The sequence below is a fragment of the Lemur catta genome, chromosome 25 (genome assembly GCF_020740605.2).
Source record: "Lemur catta isolate mLemCat1 chromosome 25, mLemCat1.pri, whole genome shotgun sequence".
Taxonomy (NCBI): Eukaryota; Metazoa; Chordata; class Mammalia; order Primates; family Lemuridae; genus Lemur; species Lemur catta.
The window spans coordinates 8,952,030-8,969,785 of NC_059152.1; the positions used below are offsets into that span (position 1 = coordinate 8,952,030).

Here is a 17,756-nt window from a genome sequence, read left to right on the forward strand (position 1 = left end):
ATAAGATACATGTATTCACTTAACAGGTGAAAAACCAAGTCTTCAAGCCCCCATTCACTGATTGTCTATAATTGAACATGTATTCTACTCAAGAGTAATGAAATTATTTATAATAATTACATAAACTGAGAGAATTCTGTATTTCATCACCATACTTGCCCCAAAGCTGTCTATATATATATCCTATATTTAAACCTTCACAATTAATTCAACACATATTTATTGAAAGCTTTTGTATAGAAAACTGCTGGGAAAAGGATGGCCTATCAATTGAGAAAAACATGGATATTCCCCTAAAACAGCTTAAATTCTTACAGGGAAAATAGGAAAAGTAATAAAAAGATCATCATAAAACAAGAATAAAAAAGATCAAAGGACAAAGCGATCAAATGTGGGTTAGAGAACTCATAACAGACATCACAGAGGAGGGGGCATTTCTAGTGGCCTTACAACGTAACTGAGATTCCAGTAAGAGGGGAGAGCAGTGGGGCTCAACAGGAGCCAAGAAAGGAAAGTACGGACCACAGTCTGGAAATACCAAGTGGTCTAATAAGGCAAAAGTAGAGGGAAGTGGTAGAACAGGAGACTGAAGGGATAGGCTGGAATCCTAATACAGAGAACCTGTCTCAAATTCTGAATTTAAACAGGAATTCAATCATTAAGTGAAACAAAACTATTTTCAAAACACAAAACCACAAAATAAAGTCTTATAGTTTAATAAGTAATATGAAAAATACCCCCAAAGAAACATGGTTCTAAGTAGTAACTAGAAAAAAAAAATCGTAGTTCGGCTACACTATGCATCATTTAGTATTTATAGACTGGACTACAGCACATAACACCATTTATAATAATATGTCTATCATTTAAATTCTGAATTGCAACCTACTGAGTTATAAAACTTTGTGAACCCTCCGTTCTTAGTAACTTAGTAACACCTTTCAATTTAAGAACATGGCTTTGGTGCTAGAAAAGCTCGGTTGTGAAAATCAGATCTGGCCATCCGTTTCCTCGTCTATAAATTGGGAGTAATAATAGTTAAGTACCTCACAATGTTGCAAATACAATATTGTACGTAAAACACTTAGTAAAGCCTCTGGCAATTATAAGCACTTCATTGATTCATCCAATTAACATTTAGTCAGTTTCTACTCTGTGCCAGGCACTGTTACAGGAACTAGGAAGGAAATGATAAAGATGACATACCAAGTCCTTGCCCTTGTGAGGAAGGCAGACAATAAGTAAATAATTAAGTACATACACATATTCTGGTGTCAGGGAGTAAGTGTTATGAAGAAAACTAAATCAACCTAAAAGGATGAAGAGGCATGGAAGGGACTATTTTAGAAAGGGCAGTCAGGCAAGGCTTCTTTAAGGAGAGGCTGTAATAACCTCAGCTAGCAGCAGCAGCAGCAGTAGTGAGAGCCTGCTTATTATACCTACACATCCTTAAACTGTGACAAGGTTTATGTGGATTTATAAATCAGACAGCTCTTTTTAACAATTATTTACGAATTTTAAAACTGTATTTAAAGGTTGCCTAAAGATAATAATTAAATAAGCCTATTACATCTTCTTTGTGGACAAATACTAAAATATTGTAGGCAAAAAAGAAGACAGAACTTGGCGCTCAAACACAAGGCCTTAAATAGGCTTCACAGATTAATGGTATTATGTATTAATGAATTTTCCTGAATAACAAGTAACTTGACTGTGTTGACAAAGCAAAAATTTACTTCCCCCAGTATAAAACATTAATACATGTTCACTTGTTAAATGAATACTTACTTCACTTTCAGCAAAATGCCTCTCTCCTTTCAGGCACAGTGAGGATCGTCTCAGTGTCTTCTCATCTCCATCATCAAAAACTATGAGAAAAGGTAAAAATGGAAGCTACTGAAGGATCTTTCAAAGATTAACAAGACGATATAAATTTTCATTCAATTCTCTGAGTGCAAATAGACCTACTGTTTAAGATTACATTTCAAATTCAAGTCACATTTTGTTTTCTAATGAATAACTTCAAATATAGAGCTATAAGAGTATCTTTTCCAATTTCTAGTGAAAAAGAAATAGTATACCTGAAATGAAAACATCTTCCCTGAAACAGAAAACACCAAATAAAAATAAGAAGTTGGTATTTCAGGAGAAAACCATTTAAATGCTAATTAACCCTTCTCAAGATGGTAAAGGAAAGGCAAATTTTCCTGTTTACAGATACTGACAGACTTATCCAAAAAACAGAAAGTAAGATTACAAATTTATAGTAAGATTGCCCCTTAAAAAAAAGGATCGTATTTTCATTACCTAAAGTAGGGTTTTTTCAACCTCAGCACTACTGATACACTGAACCAGATAAAAATTTCTGGTGTGGCCGGCTTGCCCTGCGCATTGCAGGATATTTAGCAGTATCCCCGGCCTCCACCCACTAGATGGCAGTGGCGCCTCCTTTCCCAGTTGTGACAACCTAGCACATCTCCAGACACTGCCAAATTGAGAGGGGGCGGCAAATTTACCCCTGGTTGGAAATTACTGATTTAGGCTGGGCGTGGTGGCTCATGCCTGTAGTCCCAGCTACTCGGGAGGCTGAGGCAGGAGGTTGAAGCAGGAGGATCGCTCGAGCCCAGTAGCTTGAGGTTGCAGTGAGCTGTGATGATGCCACTGCACTCTAGCCCGGATGACAGAGCAAAACCCTTTCTCAAAAACAAAAACACAAAAAACAAAAAAAGATAATTACTGATTTAAAGTACTAAAATGTCTACTAAAAGGTGATGGAAATGTTAACTAACTTGATTGTGGTAATCATTTCACAATATACATGTATGTACTTTATTTTTTTTTCTTACTCTGTCTTCATTAGTTGTGACATGTTGTACATTAAATTCATACAATTTTATTGGTGAATTAATCTCAATAAAGCTGGAAAAGATTTTTAAGCAATTAAAAATAAAAAACTAAGATGTCCCAACAAAATTACTACAAACTTACACACATAGAATATGCACATATTTGTATGATATGATAATTTTAGGACATATTACATTCCTTAGAAATCATGGAAAAAACGTACAGCTATTTTAAATAAAGTTATCAGGCCTCGATTTTAAAAATTACAGTTTTTGTGCTACTATCAAAATTAGGTTCCTATATATTATATAATACTTTATATTCTGTCAAACTGGATAAATGACTTTTAGTACATTTTTTAAATTTATAACTAAAATATACAATAAAAGTGTCACACTTGTGGGATGACTACACCTAATTACCATCTATACTTACTACACAGAATTGCTGTCAGTCTTGCAACTTACATAAAGTCAAATATTTCCTTATGTCTCAAAATCAAATAATTTCCCCTTGTTTTGCCAGGTTTTCTCAGCCCCCCAAAATATAAACACTCACCTATAATATTTCAAAACTCTATCAAATTCTGATATCACCAAAGACATTTTACTGGGTGTTTATAATCATCTCTGAGGTCATTAATTAGTAAGAATTATTACCATCTAATAAATAATACTGGGATAATGACTGTTTAGAAAAAATAATATTCAATCATTATTTCAGAGTGTTTGAAAAAATGTACTGTAGGTAAAATAAAAACCTATTTTTAAAACAAAGATAAAAGTATAAATGAATTGTAGAAGACATTAGAAAATGGATTTATAACAACGATGGAAGGAAGACTTTCTTAAACAACATTCAAAACTAAAACTAGAAAGGAAAACATCACACAAAAATTGACCACATGAAAATTAGAAAGAGATAAAAATAAAGGAAAAGGAGAAAAACATTTGCAATTAAAGTACCAAAGGTAATATTCAGAATATATAAAGAACTCATATCCTCAAAATAATAGGAAAAAGATTCATCATCCTAAGAGGAAAAGGAGGAGAATGGGAAGAACCAGCAATTCACAACAAGAGAACATACAAATGAAACCATGTTCCTATCAATAAACTTATATGAAAAGATGTTCAATCTCATTAAGTAATCCTGGGAGGGGCATTTTTATTTTTTTTTATTTTGGAGGCAGGGTCTCACTCTATCATCCCGGGCTAGAGTGCAGAGGCATTATCACAGCTCACTGCAACCTTCAACTCCTGGGCTCAACTGATCCTCCTGTCTCAGCCTCCCAAGTAGCCGGGACTACAGGCACGTGCCACAACACCCAGCTAATTTTTCTACTTTTTGTAGAGACAGGGAGGGTCTTACTATGTTGCTCAGGTGAGTTTTGAACTCCTGGCCTCAAGTGATCCTCCCACCTCGGCCTCCAAAAGTGCTAGAAATACAAACATGAGCCACCACACCCAGCTAGGAGAGGCATATTAAGACAAAACTGAGATATTACTGAGTCCAAATTGGCAAAAGTTTTTAAAAACTAATAACATCAAATCTGACAAGGATTAAGAGAACAAATACACTCATACGCTATTCATGGCAGTGTAAATTAATATAGTCTTTTAGGAAGGCAGTTTTCATCAAGCACCAAAGTTCTAAAAGTACATTTCCCTTCAACCTATGTCTATTTCTCAGTGTATACACAAGAGAAATATTAGGATAATGTGCACATATGAAAGACATTCAACCAGCATTTACTGTAATAACAAGAAAACTGGAAAGATTATCAGTAAGAAAATAAACTACGGTATATCAAGTGTTATGAAACATACTATGGTTAAAGGAATTTGTTATACAACAATGTGAATATCTTTAACAATAACTGTACACTTAAAAATAGTTAAGATAAAAAAGAAATTTAAGATATACTTAGAAGTAAAAACAGAGATCCAAATGCACAATACATTAAATAATTTCAAATTATGTTATATGTGCATATATACATTTTTGAAATAAATTTTTTAAAGATCTGGAAAGATAAAAACCATTAACTAATCACATCTATGGCATCCAGGGAGAAAGTGAGTCAAGGAAATTTCACTTTATTTGTATTATTTAAGATAAGCTTTATTTGTGTAATTGAAAATACATTTTTAAAAGAAAATTTATTCTCTTACCTACAGTGTACCAACTCGCATCTGTTAATTTATTGATAACAGCTTCCTGATATGCACCATCAAGATTCTTCACTTCCACAATAGCTCCTACCTAAAATATTTTTTAAATGTTAGAAAAAGTTTTAAAAAACTAAATAAACAAACCAAAATCTGGGTTTTTTTTTTTTAACTGAGTGCACGGGGGTAAAGAATAAAATGACTACTGACTTGACTTAAAGAGCCAGCAGTTTTACCCACCAATGTTTTTGTACCATCAGTGAAAATGTTAACATAATGAAAAAGGCAAATATTAATAATATCTAGTAATATTATGAAAATGTTTGTCCTTTGAACCACCCTAAAAGGGTCTTGGGACCTCCCAGGGGTCATCAGACCATACTTGGGAGAACCAATGTCTGTAAAATTGACTGTCCTTGCCCCATATTTTCACTCTTCTTTCAAGGAGGCTGGGGAAAGACAGGGGCAATTAAAAAATTGCTCTGAGGTTGCCTTAACGGTTAGAATGTACACTAGTGACAGCCATTTACAATATTTTACATTTGATCAAGAAAATGCTAACAATTACATTTATATGGTCTTTATAGTGATAAAAAATAAACTTGTTCAGAAGACACTATTTGCCCCACAGAATACCCAAAAGAGGACAGGGAACTCAGGGGAATTAACAAAACTTTCCTTAAATGACATGAGTCAATAAATATATGCTATAATTTTTTCTTTTTTTTTTTTAATTTCAGGCTCACCGCGTCCATTAGTTGTGAGTTTACCCCCCTAATTTTTTAATTTAATAATCAAATGGTACAAGTATTGTTTTCATGTAAACTCATTATTGAAAAAGTATTGAGACCAAATGACAATCACTTCTGGTAGATTTACTGCCTCTAAAAGAAACATTTATCCAAATGCTGACACCTTCTATCAGCTAATGAAAAGCTACAAAGTAAATTCAGGAACAATTCAAAATCTAGAGACAAAAAAAAAAAAATCTACTAAGAAAGATATTTCAGCAATCTTGAAACCGAAATTCAATAGACTTGCCTATTTCAAAATCAAAATGGTCCCCAGCCCTAATTACATACAAAGAAAATTTTAATAAAATAAATGCCAAAAAAGCCAACTATACCAACAACGCCACCATCAAAGAGGCTAGAGCAGTACAAGGAGAAAAAGATGGCTTAAGGCTACAAAAGTAAGTTGCTGCCTTTTCTATCCATCTGCAATAATGAATGAACATTTTCTGTAGTTGGTATGGGCCTGTGCTGGGTGACAGGGCAAGGAGGCAGTGAAAAAACATGTTGCTGTACTTAGGAGGCAAAAACACAAATAAGGCATGGGAATGTATGTGTACTGAGTATACAGAGGGCATGATGTTTCAATTACACGCTGTGAGCCTGTCAGAATTTTGGTTCTGCTATTACTGGCTGTGAAACCTTGGCTAAATTACTTCACTTTCCTTCAATTTCTTCTTCTATAAAGAGCTGATATGAGGATTAAATAATATGTGTAAAAGTCTTAGCATGGTGCAAGCGCTAAATAAACTGTGACTAACATCATATTGTAACTATACAGGTTTTTGGCCCTTTGTCCCTGCAAGGGCTAAACATGTATACGTAACAGTAAAGATATACAAAGCAGAAATGGTGGAAAATAATTTTTACAAGGCAAGATTTAAATAAAAACCTTAAGAGTTATAGTTCTCTGTAGCACCTACTACATATGCAAGGTACTAATGCCCTAGGAATCCAATTAAAAGTTTTAAATTCAGTAACAAACAAAAACTGGCAAATACACAAATATATCTAACTCTTCAAAAAGTATAGCTTCATTGGTAAAGGATTTTTCTTACATCTACAAATGTTCCTTCAATTCTCTTAGTATTTCTTAAAATTCTCCTAGCCAGACCAATGTCCATTTTCAGACATTTAAAAAGGCCAAAATGCACACAGTGGCAACCCACATATTCCCTTTAGCTTGCTTACTAAGAGAGAGTAATGCAGCATTTATTTCACTGGCCAATGAGGAAAAAATTAATGAACAGAAATAAATCTCTCTAGCTGTCGGTATGAACATGCTCATAACTTACAACTGTCTGATGACCCTTAAAAGATTTCATTTGCCAATAGTTGCTCCAAAGATAAGAGCTCTGAGTTTTGATTTTCTAACTTTCTCACTTTTTAGATCACTAATCCCAAGATCATCACCCACTAATTCTGGAAAAATTCAACATTTCAATAACAAACTCACGATAGAACTCAAACAGTTGAGTAAGTAAAAGCAGTCAGTGCTTCCTTGATGCTCATTTCATTTCTGAATGCATTGGTATGTTTTACTACCATATCAGGCATTATTTAATATAAATCTATTTTTGCTATTAGTCCTTTTAGAGAAAACTACATGTTTACTTTATCAACTCAATAACTAAATAGCCAATGAATTAAAAGGAAATGACGAAGTATTATCATTGTCTCCCAAACAAATGTTAGAATTAATAATGAACAAATGAGTTACCTTTAGTGGGCCTTTTATATGGTCATCCTGAACTTCCACTGTTGAAGAATCATGTCTAAATGTCACCTAGAGATTATAAATTTAATTAGCCACCAAAAAGAAAAAAAATCAGGCAATACAAGCTCATCAATACACTAATTATTTGTTTTTATTACAAGTAATATAAACTAAAGCTGCCTAGTTTATACAAGATCCCAATCGCTGAGCTGGGCACTCTGGCTCTAGCCTGTAATCCTAGCTACTCTGGAGGCTGACGCAGGAGGATTACTTGAGCCCAGGAGTTTGAGCAAGGCTGCAGTGAGCTATGATTGCACCACTGCACTCCAGCCTGGGTGACAAAGCAAGACCCTGTCCCTTAAAAAAAAAAACAAAAAAACAAAAACCCAATCCCTCAGTAGATTGACTGATAAAACTTAAAAATTATTTCATCAGATAACTGCCCAGACTGTATCTCAGTTTTTAAAAATTAAAGTAACTAATGACATGACATCTAAATTACTCGATGTTCCACATATCAAACTTTACTTGACACTATCAGTTATTAATTTAGTTGTACAATTCCTTTTCCTAAGAAAAAAAAAAAAAGGAAGATGTGGAGATCTTAGGCTATTAGGTATTACATCATTTTGTGAAGGCCTACCTTAATAATAAACAGGAGTGACAAACATTTACTGGAGAACTAAGCATCAGCCTCAAGAATCAAACATTTAATCTTTACAAGAACCTATTAGGTAGGTATGATTACTCCCATTTTGTTGATAAGAAAACTGAGGATGAGAAAATATCAGTAAATGGTCCAAGAAGATCACAGAACTACTATATGGTAAAGGTGACATTCAAACGTAGGTAGTCTAGCTCCAGAACCTTACTGTATTTTCTGTATCAGGACAGAAACCAGAGAATGGGAAACCAGACATGAAGAGTAAGTTAAAATAAAGGGTTCAACTTACATTTTAATTAACTGGTAAAAAGCCAGATACCCTCTACTATTCAGTACAGAAAAGGTTATATTCTCTACGTAGGGCAAAAGAATTCTTACAGAGATTGAACCATTAGCATGGTCTTATCAGATGAATATGATAATCATTTTAGGTAATAGGTTTACGCACAAACCAACTGTGAAAGGAGATGCCTCTCACCCACAGGGTATCTGCTAATCTAGATTATTAATCCCTTAAGAACAGAGATCAGGTCAACCTCCTCCTCATGTCCTCATCCTCCTTCCTGCCTAACAGAGTTCCTTGCAAAGGGTTTACCACTCAATAAATTATTGACAAATGAATAAATATCTACATTCACATATTTCACTTGTCCAGTGATTTTTGACACTGATGATTTATTAAAATGGAAGCAACTGTATTTTTTTTCTGCATTAGGGCAAAACTCAAGTACTTTAGAAAGATTTTTCAAGAAACACAAAGAATAAAAGAATCAACAACTAGATGTACCTTATTTCATTGTTATCTAAGACACTATTAATTGTAAGTCACATCCCAATTTCATGGTTAAAGTGGTGAAGGAGATGACTTACAATTGATGAACTATGATAGTTCCAATTCTGCCACTAATTTGCTCTAAGGGCCTAGGAGAAGTCACTAACTCTCTCTGAGCTTCACTTTTCTTTTAATAAAATTAATCAATTAAACTAGATGATTCTAAGGTCCTTTCCAGCTCTGAAACACTAACAATGCAAATACCAAGTCTATAATGAAATGCCATTCAAAATACCAACTGTGATAATCTAATTTCATTCCAATTGGAATACTTTAAAATCATAAAAAATGCTTTGTTTTAGGGTATTTTTACAAGCATTACTCCTGGAAACTCATTTTGCAGAAAAATAATTATTAGATACATTCACCAAATAAAAGTTTAAATATCCACTACTGAACATAATTGATAAAATCTACAAATACTATACCTTGACTTTGACAAGTCTTTTTGCTGTTTTGATCTTGGCTTCACAAAAGGCTCCTCTGTATTTAGCACTCACATCAGTGCCCACTGTCAAATAAGGAGGCTCATCAAGGGCCTAAAAATGTAAACAAATATAGTTAGATTTAAACTAATTCTTTCCTACAATCAGACTTCAGAATAGTGTGTCTAATCTTGTTAAGCTATAAAAGTTGTACTTATGGAATGTATCTGTTAACAAGACCAATTTATAAAATACTATAAATTAAAAATAAGTAAAATATTTATCAGAAAACCTATTTAAATGTACTAGATATACATCATATAAAATACAAAGACATCTTTTTTCTATTAAACGCATATGGTCCATGGTATGAATTAGCTCACTCACAAATACAGCCTTCCATTCACCCATTCATTTATTCAAGTATTTATTTATTATATGACCACTTATAGAGAAGGGTCCATTTGCTACAGGCAGATCTTCAAAGCTTAAAGTCTGAAAAAAATCTCTTGTAATATCTTGGCAGCCACCCAAATTCAGAATAGTTCTATTACTTCTCTATCTAGATAATTCTAAGGTAGAATAGTATAAAAGGGGAAGTGGAATACATGTATTCAAATTACTGGCAAAAACTCTCTGAAGAAATCCAGTCTGGACCACACTCAGTGGCTCATGCCAGTAATCCTAGCACTCTGGGAAGCCAAGGACAGAGGATCTCTTGGGGCCAGGAGTTCTAGGTCAGCCTGGGCAATATAGTGAGACCTTGTCTATACAAAAATTTTAAAAATTAGCTGGGTGTGGTGGCACACACCTGTAGTCCCAGCTACAAGGGAGAATGAGGTGAGAAGATCACTTGAGCCCAGGAGATCGAAACTGCAGTGACCTATGGTTGTGCCACTGCACTACAATCTCAGTGACAGAGCGAGACCCTGTCTCAAAAATAAATAAATAAATAAATAAATAAATAAATAAATAAATAAATAAATAAATAAATAAACAAATAAATGGTGTTCTAACGCTGAAACAAAGTGTCCATAATTAATAATATATCAAAGACCTCCATAACGGTCATTTATATCACATTCTATGTATTTCATTGAAAGCATTTTTTAAAAACAACTCAAAATATATCAAGTATATAATTTTTAAAATCTATTTAGGGAAACAGACACCAGTTCATTCATGCTATAACAGGAGTGTGCCCTCACAGAGAAATAATCATTTCTGCATTACTACTTTTAAAATCTTTTTATATTAACTACAGCTTGATAACTTTACATTGCTTTTGCACCTAAAGTTAATAGTTAAAAGTTAACCTACCTGTCTCAGCCCTCTTAAAACATTTTCCTGGCCAAAATTATGGTTAGAGTCCAGACAGACTAGTGGCTTTATTTTAGCGGGAATGTCAAAGGAGATTCACAGTACTTCATTCAAAAATTTTAAGGATGGGATATAATGTACAGCATGGGTAATGACAGATGTGTTAATCTGATTGTGGTAATAATTATACAATGTATATGTATATCAAGTCATCATGTTGTACATCCTGAATATATTTAACCTTTACCTGTCAAATAAATATTTTAAAATTTTTTAAAAAGGAGAAAAATTTTAAGGAAATTTCAATTTACTTTGGTGGTTCAAGTGGTATTGAGTGTCAGTGATAGAAAAGCCCAAATGGTAGGGCAGTCTTCATGACCATAGGCTCATAACTCTGCACAACTTGCAACTTCTTCCAATAACACATCCTGCCTTATTAGCTGGTAAAAAAAGTTTTGAGATGGGGGTCTTACTATGTTGCCCAGACTGGAGTACAGTGGCAATTCACGGGTGCAATCAAAGCACACCACGGCTTCAAACTCCCATACTCAAGAGATCCTTCCACCTCAACCTCCCAAGTAGCTGGGACTACAGGCATGCACCACGCCCAGCTAATTATTTTTTTTTTTTTAAGAGACAGGATCTCACCGTGTTGCCCAGGCTGGTCTCAAACCCTAGTCTCAAGCAATCCTCCTGCCTTGGCCACCCAAAGTGCTGAGATTAGAGGCATGAGCTACTGTTCCCGGTCAACTGGTAAAATTTTATTTTCAGAGACAAACAGCACAGTAAAAATAAATGAAAACGAATGAGGAGCTTTGCAGTGGCAGTATGATAGCCAATGACATTTATCCAAGACGCGATTATTGCTAATTGAAAATTTTTCCCAATACCCCATACCATGATGACTTGAATTATAATCAGCACTGGCAATTTTTGACAGTCTCTACGGAGACTGGACAAAAAAATAAAATTAAATTAAAAAATAAAAAAATTAAGAAAAAACGAATGAGGAACCCAAAATTATCAAGTGTAGAAGAAAACAAGAAATCAACTAAAAGTTGCACATTTGTACCTTCTCAGGAACATATAAATATTCTATGTTTTAAATGATAAACTGTTTAATTTTTAATGAAAATATTTGAAAAAAGGGAATGCAATAGTGACATATTTAGATGACTATACATAAACCCATTTATGTATTTTTTATTAATATTCATATCAAACACTAGCAACATTTCTACTATAGTAAACTATAGAAATGCTTACCGGGCAGACTTATTAAAGTTGGATTTGACAGAGGGATTTTCCCCCCAAACTAAGACCACTGCCCATTCTCACCAACACAGAAACCCATGTTTACAAGAGAAGGGTATTAATTACCTCAAATATCATGGGGGGAAAATTATTATTTTGAAGGGTAATATTTTCCTTCATTCAAGCTAGAACACATAGAAAGAATTTTAAAGCATATAAGGGAAATGCCTCTTAGAAAAAGACTTGAAATGGGAAGCCAAAGTCTAATAAAAGCTGCTGAAACTGAAATGCATTCCTGGAGCAGTGTTAATTTATTAGAAAGAACATAGGAAAAACAGTAGGCTATGTTCTGATCTTGTTTCTGCCTCTGTTTTTTTTTTTTTTGCATCATCTTAGATCAGTTACGTTTCTGTTCCTAAATTCTCATTTAGCATAATTTGAATCTTATATACATTTGTTTAACAAGTCAAAGCATTGGCATTACAAAGATGGTCAGAATGCAATGCTTTAAGAATATATAATCATCTAGAAGTGAAACTATGGAACTATTTTTAAATGCTAACCAAAATACAAATGAGACTTTCCACAAAAACCCAAATCAAATCCATAATCAACATGGTCAGACTTGTGTATGTAACTTTAGCAGGGCATAAGGTATCACTCTGTCATTAATCTAACATGAGGTAATGTAGCAGATTGATTAATAGCACAGGCTTTCAAACCAAAAAGACAAGGCCCTAATTCAAGCTCTACGCCATACACTAACTGGACGAGTTTTTGTAGGCTACTCAAGTTCTCTAAGCTTCAGTTACCACATCAGGAAAATAAGGTCAATATTAGAAAGCACTCAGTTATGCTTGAAATAGCTAGCAATAATTACTATTAACATTATGAAACACTCTATGTGCACAAACAAGTCATTAGATCGATACAAATTCAGAGTTGGCCCTGCTCCATTTTTTTCTTTTTAATATTCTAAAGCTGTGATCCCCGGGCCTGTTAGTCCAGTACCAGTCCGTGGCCTGTTAGGAACCAGGCCGCACAGCAGGAGGTGAGTGGTGAGCAAGTGAGCAAGCTTCATCTGTATTTACAGCCAGCCCCTCCCCACCGCCTGAGCTCCGCCCCCTCCCTCAACCCCCAGCCCACCCCCAACCATGGAAACACTGCCTTCCATGAAATCACTGTCTGAGCTCTGCCTCCCCACCGCCATGCGCCCCGTGGAAAAATTGTCTTCCATGAAACCAGGCCCTGGTGCCAAAGCAGCAGTTGGGGACCGCTGTTCTAGAGGCAAATTCTCATTTTAAATGATTGCTCACCATAAATAAGTGCAAATTCAAAGTTAAATCACTTTCCTCACTTTGTCAATTAGTGTCAATACTCAGAATTCAACATTTTCAGTAATAAATCTAATTTAAAAAAATACCACAGGACAGCTGGTAATATATATGATAAATCTTTAAAATGTTATACTTTTTACAAGAATGAGGAAACAAGGATACATTATATTATACATATGGAAAAAACTGTATCAGTAGTAATAAAGATAGGTTAAGAAGAATTAGCTTATTAGAACTTTCCCAGTGAAATGGAGGGGTATGTAAATGGAAATATTTTACTCAAAGTCTTTCTGTTTCTAAAAAAGATTCCTTTTTGTTTGTTTTTTACAATTAGTATGTATTCTTTGCTTTTTAAAAGGCATACTAAGGAACATCTCAAACATATACAAAAGAAGATAGAACAATATAATGAATTCCTCATATACCCATAATCTGGCTTCCACAATTATGAACTCATAGACAATTTGTCTTATCTGTACCCTACCCATTTCTCTTAAACACTCATTATTTTGAAGGGAATCCCAGATACTATATTACTTCATCAGGGCAATAAAAAGTATATTATCTGTCGTGAATGGGAGTATGGGCTATTTTGAATTTTCTTATTAATACTTTTCTACATTATCCAATTTATTTGCAATTATCATATTAATGAAAGGCAGTATAATATTAAGAATATACTGAATTAGATGCCTGGGTTCAAATCTACCACTAGTAGCTAGGTGGCCTTGGATACAGTAACAGCTATAGTCCTCTGTGCTTCAGGATACAATAGCAGTTACTCACAGGGATGAGGAATAAGAAGCTACACATATAATGCTTAGGAACTGGGGCGCAGCAGAGTGCTAAATAAAGGCCATTATTATTATTACATAATAATCGGGAGGGATTATAAATTTAAATAAGTCCAGTACAAATTTAAGTCCAGTATAAAAGGGTTAAGTCATACAGAATTAATTCCCACGGAAACAGAGCAAATGCTCGTATAACTATGTATGTAGGTAGGCGGCGAGGGTTTCTTTAAAATATCTCCCTTATTCAATTCAGATACAAAGTAATCACACTGAATTCTAGCGGCAAGAGAGGATAAGTCTTTGTGGTGATGCTCCATAACTAAGTATATCATGACCTCTTAGTGTGGCAGAGAGACAAGATTACATACGGATTCTGAGGCTAATGTACTTTGGTTCAATGTAGAAATATACAAACAATTATGTCAGCAGGTTAAGATTTCTTTGACCAACACCAACCCTGATGGACATATGGACTATCTATATATCCAGAAAAACTCTTACCTTCTCTTTTTGTTCGGCTTCTCTGGTTTTGGTCAGTATTATGGACCATCTCAGAAGCTAAAATAAGATGTTTTTATGTAGCACCTCCATGCCAAAAAGGAAATTAAACTACTAAATTACCATCCCTTTGTTTAGCAAACAGAACAGTTTTCTAGTTGTCAAGGCAACTGCTACCTCACAGTTATCCAGCATTGCTTAAACAATTATTTTTCTAGCCAATCTACCAAATGTCCTAACAGGCACCTAAAAATCATTGAATTCCATGGGAACACTAAAAAGCATAAGCAATTTTTAAATTAGCTATTGGTAGTTAATAATCCTTCAGGATGCCAAAATGCCAGGGAAGCATATAAGTGCACAAATGAATCAACAGTAATCTCTAATGTGCCTCTGTGCTGTAGTACATAAAATATATAAAATAAGTTTTAGACAGATAATAGTTAATTCTTCAAATGACTGGCTAACGTTGACATTGCCTAGAAAAATAATCATTTATTCAAGATTTATTTTTTAAAAGCAAAACATACTTGATGAAATTTAATTGAGGTATTATAGTTTCTTTAAAAGAATAAGACATTCAAACTAGTTACAGTGCCAAAGCAGCCAAGGGAATCAGAAAACAAGAATATTAAATTTGGTGCTAAAAAGTATTAAGTAATAAATGTACTTATACACATACAGTGTGACAACAAATCTATTAAAAGAATCTAGTTTGTATATAGCAATCCAAAAGAGGTATTAAAACAGTAATGGGGATAATTCCAACAAATGAATGAATAAAAAATACTCTCACTCTTGTATACAAAAGGGTATAGCATTTAAAAACTAGCTTAAAATGCACAATTTTGGGGACTATACCAAAAAATGAATACATTGAGAAAATAAAACCATGCTACCTAACTTTGAAATCTTCTCAGGGGCCATTTCCTCTCTTCCTTTTCATGTGGTACTAAGGACAGAGGTTTGTGAAGGGTCAGGGCTGGGGAGGCACGAGGAGGTGGAAGACAGATGCTGAATATACAAGGCAGTGGAGGTGTGGGGGAGCCACATGGAGGCACAGTCAGACCCTGTGACTGAGGACCTGGGTAGGAGCTGAGCAGGGACAGAGGAGATGAGCAGCTTGAAGATGGGTCACACCACCCAAATAAGTCAACTGACTGATCAAATAAGTAAATATATTGAAGATAGTGAAAGCTATGCTTCTCACTGCCAAAGAAGTTAAAAAGGAAGGAAGGGAGCAGGCTATAAAGAAGTTTAAGCATTTGACTGGAATTCAAAATATGGCTTGAATTCATAGTTGTGTAATATACATATACACAGAAAAAATTAAAAAGTACTTATAGATGTATGTGTGTGTGTCCCTATATGTCCTAGTTCTGTCCACCAAGAAGGGCTAAGAGCAACTGACAGGCAGCCCTGTGTGAAAAACATAGCAATGGCCTAGATTTTAATTTCTAAATTACATCCTCCATTTAAGGGAAACAGGATCCTTGGAGAAATGGCTAATTTCGAGATTGGGCCTAGAAAAGTACGAGAAGAATCTGAGACATCTTGTGCCATAAACTAAGGAAATACTCAATGAATGATGGGGATATTTCAAAGGAACACAGGCAGTTCCCTGATGGGGTTCCTCTTACTGGCTAAATGAGGGTAACATTGAGCATTAAAATAAATATGGCCAGACACCATGGCTCACATCTGTAATCCCAGCAATTTGAGAGGCTGAGGCAAGAAGAATGCTTGAGGCCCCCGAGTTTGAGACCAGTGTGAGCAAAACAGCAAGACCCTGTGTCTCTACAAAAAAAAAAACAGAAAAATTAGTCGGGCATGAGTCCCAACTACTCCAGAGGCTGAGGCAGGAGGATCATGTGATACCAAGAGTTTGAGGTTACAGTGAGCTACAATGACACCACTGCCCAGACAACGGAGGGAGACCCTATCTCAAACAAACAAACAAATAAATGGTTGTTCTATTATCTTCTTAGGGAAGTATACATATATCAAACTGATCAACTTAAGATCCATGTATTCCACTGTACATTAATTATATCTCAGCTTTAAAAATTGATAACAAATTAAAATGCATTCAATAAAACTGAACCCCATGATTTCATGCTGACATGAATGAATAAATTTTTTAAGATGCAGAAAATGGAAAGCTCTTCCTTATAGTAAAATGTTAATAATGGTAGTAGGACTGATGGAAATAGAGAATCATCATTTGGCAACCATCATAAAGCTGGCTGATTCACAGCGTTATAATAGATGCTAAGCTGACCAGTGGTTTGGTGAACAGAATATTGGAATAATCTTGGAATACTACTGAATTGTCAGTGGTGTAATGATGTTATGCACCAAGAACAAAAAAGCATCCTTTCTGTAGTATACCAACCCTGACAATGAGAAAAATTAGACAAAAGTTGAAGTTATTCTACAGAATATATAAGGTTTATATTCTTTAAAACTCTTAAGAACATGAAATATGAGGAAAGCTGGGGAACAGTTTTCGATTCAAGTAGTCTGAAGAAGTGACATCCAACGGTTCCTGGACGGAAGCATGGAATAGGAAGAAAAAAGAGACAATGTTAGGAGAGTTGGTGAAATCTGAAAGGAAGGGTCTGTGGATAGGATGGTAATGTTGTACCAATGCTGATTTCCTGATTTGGAGGATTGAATACAGGGTAGGTGAAAGAGTGTCCTTTTTGTTGGGAATCACACACTGGAGTAAGTAGGAAAGACAGAACAGTCATCTTTGCAGCTTGCTCTCAAAGAATTCAAAGATAATGATGATGGGTACATATGTATGTACAAACATTGGGAGAGGGAGATTAGATATAGAGCAAATGAGGTAGAATGTCAACAACTGGCCAACCTGGTGAAGGGGGTTACATAAATTCTTTGTAAATTTGAAATTATTTAAAAATAAATTATTGTTAAGTAATATGTATTCATTTACGTTCTTTACCTATCTTCTGAGTTACTCATTTTTTTATTAGATTGTAAAAGTTATTGCATATTCTTAAAAAATCAACCCCTCCTCCAAAAAATCTTCTTTGATGCTATCTACATTTCTTTAAAACAATTTTTTTTTTTTAAGGCAGAG

At 34.5% G+C, this 17,756-nt stretch overlaps 1 protein-coding gene and 1 non-coding gene across 6 annotated transcripts in view; one reads left to right on the forward strand and one right to left on the reverse strand.

Annotated features, from left to right (window-relative positions):
- ARID4B (AT-rich interaction domain 4B) overlaps window positions 1-17,756 on the reverse strand; it is a 126,197-nt gene that overhangs the window by 73,384 nt on the left and 35,057 nt on the right. For all 5 annotated transcript variants that reach the window (XM_045537027.1, XM_045537026.1, XM_045537028.1 and 2 more), the window contains exons 3-6: window positions 9,451-9,561; window positions 7,530-7,595; window positions 5,022-5,112; window positions 1,789-1,868 (exon numbers count right to left, since the gene is read on the reverse strand). In XM_045537027.1, the coding sequence (XP_045392983.1) occupies window positions 1,789-1,868; window positions 5,022-5,112; window positions 7,530-7,595; window positions 9,451-9,561 (348 nt within the window). The remainder of the gene's footprint in view (window positions 1-1,788; window positions 1,869-5,021; window positions 5,113-7,529; window positions 7,596-9,450; window positions 9,562-17,756) is intronic.
- LOC123627612 lies at window positions 11,579-11,719 on the forward strand. Its single transcript, XR_006731378.1, has one exon. It is a non-coding gene; the product is annotated as a U4 spliceosomal RNA (small nuclear RNA).